Source organism: Lepisosteus oculatus, chromosome 11 (genome assembly GCF_040954835.1).
Source record: "Lepisosteus oculatus isolate fLepOcu1 chromosome 11, fLepOcu1.hap2, whole genome shotgun sequence".
In the NCBI taxonomy this organism is placed as follows: Eukaryota; Metazoa; Chordata; class Actinopteri; order Semionotiformes; family Lepisosteidae; genus Lepisosteus; species Lepisosteus oculatus.
Window position 1 is genome coordinate 40,101,651 of NC_090706.1, and position 12,630 is coordinate 40,114,280.

The window sequence follows — 12,630 nt, forward strand, 5'->3', positions numbered from 1 at the left end:
TCGACCGCAGGGACACCCGATGAACTCTCAAGTGCATGCTCTGGAAGTGGATGTGCTGGTGAAAGCTGCAGACGGCGGGAATGCAGTTTAATAAAACCGTTACGTTCATACAGCACTTTTCAATCCAAAGCATGACAAAGTGTAGCCCCTATGGGAGAGGACCCTTTTCACCCACCAACGAAGCGCAGGCACCCACCTGGATGATGTGTGGAAACCATGAAGCACCCCACAGGCGAAGAGAGAAATAACTTCATGCACTGAACTAAGCAGGAAGTCGAGGGAGGCCAGGCTGGGTGAGAGTGGTGGAATTTAACCAGGAAACCAGGGTTAACACTGGCCACTCTTCCAAAAAGTACCACGAGTTCTTCATTCAGTCCTTCAGTCCTCAGGAGGCTGTCAGCTCCCTGCAGCGCAGTCTCGCTTGCCACAGTACTGAGGCACTGGTTTCGACATTGTGAAGCAGAGGAAATAGCACCCCCTGCTGGTCCGCCATCACCCTACTTGGCAGCAGCAGCAGCGTGGATGTCCCTGGAGGGCTCCCAGCCAGGCCCATCCTTGCTCGGTTCCGAGATCAGGTGAGTTCAGGACAGAAGATGAAAAAGCTGTTGGATACATCGCAAGACCATCACAGGAGCCTGCGATGAACGTGAAGGGGCAGCCTACAATAAAATGGGTGAGGTGGGTAAAACGTTTGCTCGTTGGAATGTAAAGAGATGTGAAAGACTTTCACTAAAAAAGCTTTGAACCGAAAGCAAAAATGTCAGTGAAGTGCTACCTTGTAAAGAGTTCATCAAAGAACAACAAGGATAATTCCTGCTTTTAATGGAATAGTCCAGTGAAATGAACGAAATGTCTTTGACCCTCCTGTGAGGAGAATGGGAAAGGGATTCAGTTCAATTGCTCATCAAGAGACTGACCAGGTCAAATCAGGGCATGATTCAAGCCCAGCAATGAAACCAGGATGTGAGGTTTATCTCTTTATTACATTAAGTTACACCAGCTTCAACCCATCCCTCTGCTAACAACCCTATATAGCAAAGCAGTGATCTGTGGAATCGTGATGCTGCATCATGCAAACCTAGACATTTAGGATACAGTCAACTAAAAATAAAAAATTATTAATGTGATCGATGGTTTTATCCAAATCGCCTTACATATGCACCCATTGATAGCCACTGTGCATTTCACTGGAACAGTGCAGTTGAAGCACCTCTCTCAAGAGCATAACTCCTTTCCACCACCGATTCGAACCTTCAGCCTTCCAGTTATGAACCCAGAGCCATAAACACTGTTCCCCCTACTGCTGTCCACAAAAATGAAGAACTGTCCTTCTGGTAATGAAAAGCTGCGGCGTTGAATAAAAATAAAACCATTAGCCATTCCTCACATTGTCCTGCGCTGTCAAATCTGGATAATATTGTGCCTATTTTAACTTCCATCATCCAATTAAACAGGACACTGGGTTTAGTAGTATTTATAGACATTATATCAGTTATGAGAAAAATAAACAGCCAATTCAGTTTGATTGCAAATTTAAGCCAGATTGTGCAGAGTGTTGGCTTCCTGACATCACAGAACCCCGAGCCTCACGTCTTGCACACATACAGTACGTCACAGATGAGCCACCAGGACGCAGGGCTCGCATCTCAGCGACACTGCACCAAGTCACCGCCATCGAAAACTCTCCAGGCAGAACAAACGGGAAAAGACGACTGAAAAAAACAAAAACCTTTTTATTTTTAAGTACAGTGCTTATGCCAGAAAAAAATAGATATTTCCAAACTCAGAAGTGTATCACAGAAGGCCAGCGTGAGGGGCCATGGCCAACACACAACGTCACAGGCACATGTGGAATTCTGCTCCGACCCGAGGCTGTGGGACAGCAGCTCGGGGGAGAGCAGGCACACACTCGGATCACACCAGAGAGACACGAGGAGGGGTGCAATTCCACCACACTGAGCACGTGAGCCATCCTTTGCGAAGGCCATTCCAGCTCTGCGTTTAAACTGTTCTTCCATTCCCTCTAACGGAGGGCTGGCACAGTCCTGGGGCTCCGAAAACATGTTTGTTAGGGGGGCAAAGACTAAAGTAAACACTGACGCAAAGTTAGCAAAGTTAGCGGCCTTGATAACCAATGGTGTACGAGGGTTTTACAAAACTGGAGCACAAGATGTGCAGGAAAAAAAAAAACACACAACATTCTCAGCTCATAGACTTGATAAAAAATAGATGGAACAAAATACTGAACGTTTCTGTCAGTCTCTACATGTGTTTGAACAATGGGCTGGAAAAGAGAGCCTAAGTGGCAGATTCCACAGAGCACTCTTCTGTCAGTACCACGGACTCTTCTCATTCCTCAGGGCACTGATACCATACTGGGCAGGTTTAATTACAGGCTCTGAAAACCAGTGGGCCAAACCACAAAACAAAATCCGCAGACTGCAGACTAAAGTGAAATTTGCTTCGGTGGTTCGACAGTCACGGGGACAGCAGTCTCTCTTATACATCATCATTGCGTCGAGGTACAAGAAGTGCAGCACGGCAAATGAGCTTCAAGTCCAGAGAGAAGGGACAGAAAGCTCAGCGAGAAACTGTCCAGTTGTGACCTCTCCTGTACCTGCGGCACATGAAGCCCTTCTACACCTGTCCGCACGTGAAACCTGCTCGCTTCCAGGACCAAAGCAATGTTCACTCCACCGGGCAGAACGTCCGCTGTTGTTTTGAAAGGATACACAGCTCTCTCACCCCTCTGGTACAAACAGGACATGAACCCATTAGAGCGTGACAAAAAGAAGAGAGCGTACTTCCAAAACAAAACAGAAACTTACAGCACTCAAGATCACGCGCCCACTGCATTTATTTCAGAGACTTTAAAACCTGAACAAGGGGGGTCTAGGATTTTCTTCCCCAGTGCGATTCCGAGAGGACTTTGATGTGGTCATCATCCCAGACCTCTTTTGCTATGAATGTCATTGCCTCTTGCCTTGCTCCTTTGCCTGCTCTTCCCCACCCCAAAGGGCCAGGTTAATCTACCGCCGATGACGCTGCTTTCCCTGGACACAGGTTTACACTGCGGTGACAGCCTGGGACATACTGTTACATACCGGCACGCCAAATAAGCATGATGGCGTGAAGTCTCACCTCACGACGCACAATCACATGCATCTACAGATAAACAACTGGGGGAAAAAACTAGACAACCCCTGCTTTAGGCATGTAAGCAAGAAACCCTGAGGAACGTTAAACAAAATCAAGGCAGTCGTAGGAAAGAATAACCTTTTTTTAAACAAAACGCTGGAAAGGAAAAGTGTTTTCAACAACAGCCTCAGTGTCAGCAGAGCCCCCCCCCAGCTTGGCACAGATATGTTTACAAAGAAAGGCTCTGCAACGGATAACAGTTAAAGGACTGGTTCTAAATTATCCCCGTGTTCGTATCTCATGAAATTAAACACTCAGCTCTTCAGTTTCGATGTACAGTGTCATGAGTTACAGTGAATGCTACCTTCCTACACAGAGATTTGTGCAAGGTCACTTTTCATTTTCAACTTGATCACAATCTGAAGAGACCCAGGAGAGTAAATCTTCAGAAACTGTCCCGTATTCCTATTCAAGGCTGAGCTGCTCAGAAATAAGCTTATCGTACTTCTCGAGGCAAAATCTTTGGTAGAAAACTTATTTCTGAGTAATGAGTGTCAGTCCCTGATTTTTTCCATAAGAAACTGAAGGTTCCGGGACGTCCAGTGTGAGATTTCTTGTAAACAAAAATCCCCCAAATGTCAAGGAAACGTTGAAATATAGCAGGAAGCTGCTTGTGGGCATTACAGCCATACTATTTCTCTGGAACAGGGGGGAGCTTACAGCTCAAGCACACTTTGTAGTTTTATTTTTTAATGGAAAAGAAAAATATCCTGTCCTCAGAGTAGTAAACCAGTAATTGTGGTTTTGGAACGGGCAACAGCTAAATTATTGTAGTAGTGGCTGCTCACCTAAAATGTAATGTAATGGAATAATCAAAGTCCACATGTGCTCATCATTTCTGCTTTAAGGAAATCCCAGGCAAGGGAAAGTAACAAGTGCAGCAGATACTCATTTCCACTAGTCTGCTGCTGCAGGGCTCTCAGGACTTGTAGGACTGGACGTCTGCCACACGAGACACAAGCCCAAAAGGAGGCAGGTGGATCCATGATTCACTCCTGCGTCTGGGGGGGTCACAGCCCCGGATGATCCCCTGCCTTGGGGATCATCCTCCAAATCAGAAGGGCTAGGACACGCAGCTGAACACAGGGTTTACCCCGTTTCTGATCTCCCCATACAAACAATGAGTAGAGTATAAGCAGCAAATACTTGCTGCTAGATTGTTAAATTGAATTACAGCTGGCAATTAGAATTAAGACAACTGCCAAAGGACACGAACTAGGCAGAATGAACAGCAAATTACTGCCCTTTATAATTGTGACAGATGAGGTTCCATCCATCTCCGCTGGTCTCTTGGCCGGGATTTACTAAAAACCATTGGATAACGTAACAGACTTCACCTCTATCTGAACTCATCACATCTCTTTGTGCTTAAGATCCCTCATCCTCAGCTCGAGAAACTCACTTTAAATGCTATCTAGGTTTCATAGACATACAGTATATCCATGCACAGCAGGTTTCAGAACTGAGAGGAGTTACGTAGGCATGACATCACCAAGCATCCCAATAATTCCAAGCAGTACTGGATACGTATACATTGCGCAAACACACACTCTCACACACACATGTACATATATACAGATGAACATCAGTGCATTGCAAAGCAATGTGACAACTGCAACAGAAATGATAACTTCTCCCTCCATTTCACAGTGTTGAAGCCTGGCTCAGAAATACATTTACAAAATGAAAATTAAATTCAGACTTGCACTAGTTTATACATCGTTATCCAGGTTATTGCTAAATAAACACAAAGTAGAATAATTTTACACTGTACAGTACATTACAGACTGGAATGTATTTAAGTTAGAGGAAAAAAAAAACTGTAAAACACTAAGACAGGACATCAGGATTTTACTCCTTCAGTTCTGGAGAAATGTACACCTAGATGTCCTGGACAATTCTGAATATGAATCTTGCCCAGGTAAGAGAGGTTATTTTCTCTTCAACGTGAATGACTGAATACCTGATGCAATAAAAAAAAAAAGGTTACAGGGCTTTTTCTTGAAGGTCTCAGGACAGCACATTCTTCAGTGACAATGCTGTCCCAACTGATGTCAAGGAGGAAAAACCCAGTTTCCAAATCTGTCTCTTCACAGTGCAGAGAGACCCGCACAACAAAGGAAACATCGGAAACAAGGCAGTGAGAGACCCCTTTGTCTTGAATATATCCGGTCACTCACACCCCTGAACCCCTATTCTGCTTTGAATTCTTTTCAGGCTGAGCCCCAAAAAAAAAAAAAAAAACACTTTCAAGGCACCTTGAACTGTGACATATTTACCGCATAACCCCATTTAAAATAAACAACGCTTTAAAACAACACAAGTCTGTTCTTGTTAAAAAGGAATCAATATTTCATCGTGTGAAAAAAAATCAGTTGCGTGGAAAAGCCTAAAAAAATACACAGGCTGTAATACATGAAATGGCACCCTGGCAACATACTGGAGAAAAACATTATGAAATGGCACCCTGCAGCTTCTATTAATTCAACAAAATATCTTTATTAAGTACTAGTATGAATGAGTGTTTAATGAACTAAGATGAGGTATCACAGACATACTGTTTGCTGAATAAACTTATCTAGATGCAGAACACAGGGTGCCAAAGCATTCTGTACGTCTTCAAAGGTGTATATGTCCTAACCACATGTTTGTTTTTGAAGTAGACATTTACCACCTGCTTCTTACTCAAAGTTGAAATGCTCTAATTCTTTCCAGGAGCTGACCGACTTTGAATTACGAGGCAGGCTTTTTTTTTTTTTTTTATCCTACGAGGGTCAATTAAACAAAAAGAACCTACAACTAGCATCCAGAAAAAAAAAACCAACTAAATCTGGAAGACGGAAATTGACGACGATCAGAATTGCACGCTGCCGCCGGGAAGGGTTCTGCGACGCGTACTCGAGTTTGTCTCCTAGCGGGAGAGCACGCCGGCTGTGCACGGCCGCACTCCCGTGCCCGAATGCACTGCAGGGGCCTTCGGAAACACAGTCTGTCCCGGCAGGAACGCTGCGGAGAGCATGGTTTATAGGCAAGTCTTCCACAGCCTGCCTCAGGACACCTCTGGAAAGTCAGGACTCCCAAGAGAGAAAACCTACACGGCTCCAGGAACTGCAGGTTCAGTTGCTTCTCTCCTTTACACACACACCTTTTTTCAAAGCCAGACCTCAGTTTGTGTCCACATTTTTTTAACATTGTCTAGGTTAAATAAAAAAATAAAAATACAGAGAAAGAGTACAGCATGTTTCTGCAATGCAGTGGGAGATACATCGTCACCGCACTGACCGTAAAAACAAAATCAACATACCTCCAAAATAAAAACGGTCTTTACAAGACTTTTCTTTCACTTTATGGGTTACTTGACTGAATATCCTGTCCAACAGAATTTCCTGCCCAACCCTGCTAAGTATTTCGTATGTACCTGGAGGTCAGATACAGTGGAATAAATGTTGAACACTGTTCATTCTGCAAATTCAGATTAAAACTGACAGTTTAAAGAGCATATCTAATCACTATCATCTCATAAATGCCACATACCACATTAAAGAACAGTTTGTATTTCTTCAAATGCTCTTAAGGAAAGTACTCTCTATGAGACTGCGATACCGCACAAAGAAATGCACAAGTTAAAACGCTTAAAAGTTGGATAGAAAAATAATAGATTTAAGATTTTTTTTTTTTAGTATTTTGTTTTCAGGAAACGTCTCAAGTATCCTAGCAACAATTGCACTTTAGCTACTACACTGCAAACAAGTTACTGCACATACAGAGCTTCTGAGTAATGGCGTTTCACCTCCTCTGTCCATCCATCTCCAAGCATACAGGCAGCACCTTTTTAAGTTCATGGACAACTACAGTTTGAAAAGCTTTAAAATTAAGGGAAAAAATAATGTTGGACACGCTTCATTACGACTGCTGTGCTTGTGTGACTGAATCGACTTTGATGAGGACTGGATGACTGGGTACACAACCACGGAGAAATAAAATTAATCTTTTGGCAAGAGGATAGGAGCTGAGACGCAGCCAGTGGCCTTAAGACCAACTGATTTCACCCTCAACATAAGAAACACAAATATGTCAAACAGGCATCACAGTGTCCGAATTCTTAAAAGCAAGCAGAACTCTGGGAGGAAGCACCAGGAATCAGAAGCTCTGCTAATATGTGCAAGTAAGAAGAATAGCAAGTAAGAAGGTTGAGTTTAGAGACTTAGCAGGGTTGGCCTTTCTGGTGTAGCTATACCTCACCTGACATACGATAACATGACTTTTTTAAATAACATTTACCGTATGGCTACATAATGAAAATATACATTCCCATATTTATATAGAATTATCTTAAAAATACAAATGTGCAAAAATTGTAAACAAATTGAATCCCGTGTGGTGTGTGGACAGTCCTCCAGTGGGCTGTGCTGGACAGACTCACTCACAGCCTCGTAGGCTCCTCCTCACTGTCACTGCAGTTCCCACAACAGTCCTGTAGGGGGCAGCCAAGACAGGCGTGGGTAAGTAAGCATGCAACTAACGGTCAAGCACACAGTGGCTATTAATGCTATAAATGCAGTCAGCCAGATTAGGCAACCACACCGAGCTGGAAGAAATGAAATGTGAACAATGTCCTGCACAACTGGAACAATGAAATGCTCCGGATGTCGAAGAGAGACATACATCAGAGGGTACCAGCTCCACTGGATGCCCCTGAGAGAACGCAGGCAAGCTGTCCTGGGCACCAATAGTGGCCACACTGAACCAAATTCCTGTGCCTGAAAGTTCAGTCTTCTCATTACGGTTGTCTGCGAAGAACAGCTAACATTAACAGCATGTTTTACTCACAAGCCACGTAAGAAAGGCCGATACGATTTACAAGGTTTTAGTTTTATCCCCCTCCTGTTCAGTAAAATGTTCATCTATTGAGTGTTTGACCAAGAGCTCGATCGTCCTGGGGCTTATGGAAATGGGACACCAAGGAGATAGGTTTCCTATCGGGATTCAACTCCTGTATGGACCACTTCCTTCCAGCCAGGCACCTGAGAAACATGCTTCAGCGGTACAGTCTTTTACCCTGCGTTTCCCATTCTCGCAGTCCAAGCTCTCTCCAGACCCAACTCGCTGCGTGCTGCTGAGCCTGGACGTGTCTGAAGTGATGCCTGCTGCCCTGAGAAGTACTGCAATCAGCTGGGCAGGCAGCGGCGCGGTTTGAAGTGGTTTAATGTGAATGTACCACTACCCTGAAACGGAGCCCTGCTTGTCAAAGCTGAAGATTTACGGCTAGGACAAACAGTGTTACTCCACTGCTCTACAAACGGACACAGCGTAGCTCACACCCTGGATTTCATGTCCTCTTCACCGTGATCAAAAGAAAGTGCACGGGACTCTCCTCGCAGACAGGACCCTGCCCTGTCACGTGAAGTCCTAGCTCAAATACAGCACAGCCGTCCAGCTGGGCTGATACCCTTCTACAGTCCGCGGTATCAACATCAAGCCTTTTTTTTTCTCGAGTGCTCGAGCTGAATCCTGCGTGACCTGCTCGCACTCCTCGCTGTGCTGTGCTCGCATTCTCTGTCGGAGCTGCTCGCGTGATTGAGCCAGACCGCGAGGCCTCTCCTTCTTGCAGTACAGGGGAAGCCCTGACTCCTACCTGCCTCCCGAAGAGCCTCTGCAGCAGGCCTTGCTTGGGCTGCGGCGACGGCTGGCCTCTCCAGTCCAGGTCTGGCGGCACCGGTCCGTCTGTGTAGAACACATTCAGCTCTGTGAAGCACTCCGTCTCGATCATCTGGGGGAGAAGCAGCAGCAGGCCTGTCAGGTCTCGGGTTCTCCATTCGTACTGACATCACCGGGCGCTGGAAGCGCCTACAGCTGCTCATACTGTTGTTTGAATCGAGTTTCAACGTCACGAAAAATAAAACTTAGAATATAAGATAAGATCACTTTATTGGCCATATACAATTTCTTGCGTTACAAATTTGTATTTTTGCATACCCCAGCTGGGGGTCAGAGCGCAGGGTCAGCCATTTATACGGCACCCCTGGAGCAGTTGGGGTTAAGGGCCTTGCTCAGGGGGCCAACGGAGTAGGATTCTGCCTGCCAGCCACAGTCATAGATCCTTAGCCACAGAGCCACCACTCCGCCCAATATACTCGCGAATATACTCCCACCTCACTTGTTCTGTGCAATGTTCTCTTACTTTCTGGTTCATGGGACTCCCCTCTTTTTAGCTACATTTTAAGTATGTGGACATGCATTTAAAACGGAGAGCAGGAGGCACTTCTTTATGCAAAGGCTTGTGGGAGTCTGGAACGTTATCGAAGCCAGCACTCCGGTTTCATTCAAGAAACGGCTGGATGAGACCTTGAATTAATTAGCTACAAAAAAACAAATGAGCTAGATGAGCCGAACTAACTCAAATTATTTGTGACCTTTCTCATTTCAAGCGGACAACCGTTCTCTGAAGGTCGAGACCCCACCGGAGGTGTGCTGGTCAGTGGGGACTGTTAGACGGGAAGCACCTCCGACTGTGTACCTTCCATGTACAGTGCAGCGACGGCATCAGGAACTGAACGATGAATCGTGAATAATGAATTCATAAATGAATGAACGAATGAATCATGTAAAAGGCCAAGCACAGCGATGTGGTCCCTCTAGAGGCGACTGCGAAGCAGAACGGCCAGGCAAAAGCCCAGCTCGAAAGGAATGTTAGACTCGGATTAAGGGAAATGAAACTTGTTTGCTCGGAACAGACAAGATTTCATTCCAACATTTAAAACCTCAAGGGGCACCAGGCTAAACCAGGGGATTTTCCCCCCAAGATTGACAACACATCATTCTGTACCTATCCACTCCCCTTGCCTGCTGGTGATTCTGGAATGCTTCGAGGCAGAGCACGGATAAATGTCTTGGATCATTAACCTGCTTTTAACCAAATGAGCCGTATGGCTGAACGGCCCCCTCCCGTCTTCGAACCTTCCTCAGGTTTTCACGCACAGCTCCAGCTGCCACGTCCGTCCACATCCCTATCTGTTTGAACTCTAAAATTTGTACTCCTGTTCAATATAAAACCTGTCCTTCGGTGAAGGAGACGTTACGAGTAATTATAACTGAACCACTTGGGGACTGTATCACTTAAATAAATAGATGAGATTTACTACAGTATAATAATTTCTATTCTGTCGGGAGAGGTCTTAGAAACAGTAGAGAGTACCCCTGGCACAGTAACAGTGTTAATCTGGCTGGGCACACAAAGCATTGTGTTAATCGGTAAGGGGTTAATGTGTGAACAGGAGCACACCAAGCATAGTTGTTTCCCCAGCATGAAAGAAAACAACAACAAAAAACATTTTGAATACATGCTGTGCTTTCACCGATTTGGAGTTAAAAAAAGAACGAAGAAAATAATTATTTCAAGAGCACCAATTGTTCGGTGTAAAGGTCACGGTATTATTGGGCTATTTTAGAGTTAGGTTTTTTTTATAGCTGCCTGAACAAGGCACCGTTCGCCATCCGTATTACTCGAACAGAGAAGACAATAAAAAACAGAAACAAAGCAGTAGCCATGTAACCTGGTCTCACCTCGTTCTGCCAGGGGATGGACACGCTGCCCGTGGAGACTTTGCTGTAGAAGCTGCTGTCTTTGGGCTCCAGCTCCACTCCCTTCACCGTGGAGAACTGCTCGATGTCCAGCACGTCCTTGCAGTAAATGGCCTGGGGCTGTAGGGGGCGCACACAGAGCGAACAGCGGCTGAGTGCCGAGGGTTTAGGCAGAGGGTACGGTGACAGCAGGCCGAGATCAAACACAGGAATGGCCCGGGCTTGTGCACACCTCCGAGGTTGGAAAGGTTTATCCTAACACATCGTACCACTGTCAGAGCGCTGGACAAAACCGAGAGGGAGTTACTGGGGAGATAAGGAAAAGCTACTTTCACACCTGTGATGCACCAGCTGACCCCTGCAGTTCAGCTGCGGGACTATCGAGCATGTAGAGGTGAGGCGTCATCTGAACCAGACCCCCAGACCCCCAGAACATACGTTACTGAGCTGGGGGTATGACTCCAGGTGATGACGGAAAGTTGCAACCCTATTAGCACCTAACAGCATGCTGAGGAATCCACAGCAGCAGGTACCAGCACACATCCACTGTCAGCAATAGCAGATGTCTACACCTTGTTTAAAATTACTGCACACAGCCCAACAGGATCTGCCTTCGCAAACCAGGTAAAGGACTGGCCCCTGGACTGAAATTAGTTTTTAGTTTTAGCATATTAATATCCAGCAGTATAATGCAAGTTATATCAGCTCACATATACTTATATAGTTTGTGACCCCACTCAGTAAATTCACAGCATTAGGCCACATCACTGGAATACAAACAAAATGGTGGCTCTAGAGAGAACAGGACTACTGCCATCTCAGCAAGATGGGGTTTTACATGTTCTGTAAATGTCTTAATAGTAGTTTTTTTATGCACGGTTTTCAGAGTTCAAGTTTCTGCGAGATTCTGTAATGATCTGAAAATGTTGCATTATTTATGAATCACCCTGTCACTCGGTCTGAGCAACAGTGGTGCAATTCTCTTGCAACATAAAAAATAGGAAGCTGTAAAGGTAACAATGACTGTTAGGCAACTACAGGAAAATAGTTATTAAACAATATTAAAACTGACAAAGTAAAAAAGTGGCAGCAGACAATTTGGATACAGAGACTCAGACAGGATGTGCCTGGGAGAAATAAAGTAACTTAGACCTTTAACAGACTGTTATTGTTTTGCACTGGAGTTTCTATTCAGGCTGCTTACTAATGTCTGCCTCAGGACTTCCTTGTACTGTAACAGGCTAAGGTCTAAGTGTTTGTGCAGTATGCATGCAAGTCGACAAATCCATGAAATTAGTTCAAGGTTTGAGAAGATCAGTTGTCCTTCTCAAACCACTCACTGGCCAAAACAGATGAGACCTCCACCACACAACATGTTGGGCCTACAGCTTCAACATGAATTGGTATGTATTTCTCAAACATTTATCTCACTGAGCAGGACTGAAGCTGGAATAGTAGTGTGTTGGGTGGAATTTCAATAGGATTAAGGTCTGGGGATTGCTGTGTCCGGAGCATTTAAGAACAGCCACAAAGGAGAATAAGTCATTTGTCTAGTGTAGCCCATTTAGTAAATAATAGTGAACTGATCCAAGGGCCTGAACTAGTTGGTTATGTGTAAGAATCCAGGGTATTAGCTTTAACAACATGGCTGGACAGCCTTTTCCATAATCCTCTCTGAACTCCCAGAACCCTCTGGATAAAGAGGTGTCTCTTCTGTTTTAAGCGCACTTCCACTTGTTTACGCTGGTTCGGGTTTCACTGCTCAGCGCACTTCACAACAATGAGTTGGCCTCATCGATGGGCCTCAGGACCATTCGTACTTGCATCAAGTCCCCTGACAACCTTCTCTGC

General features: G+C 45.1%; 1 protein-coding gene across 1 annotated transcript in view; it reads right to left on the reverse strand.

Moving 5' to 3' along the window:
* Nucleotides 1-1,713: 1,713 nt before the first annotated feature.
* grk6 (G protein-coupled receptor kinase 6) overlaps nt 1,714-12,630 on the reverse strand; it is a 39,291-nt gene continuing 28,374 nt past the window's right edge. Inside the window, exons 14-16 of the mRNA XM_006631941.3 lie at nt 10,762-10,899; nt 8,834-8,968; nt 1,714-7,672 (exon numbers count right to left, since the gene is read on the reverse strand). Of these exons, the coding sequence (XP_006632004.1) occupies nt 7,622-7,672; nt 8,834-8,968; nt 10,762-10,899 (324 nt within the window). The 3' untranslated portion in view covers nt 1,714-7,621. The remainder of the gene's footprint in view (nt 7,673-8,833; nt 8,969-10,761; nt 10,900-12,630) is intronic.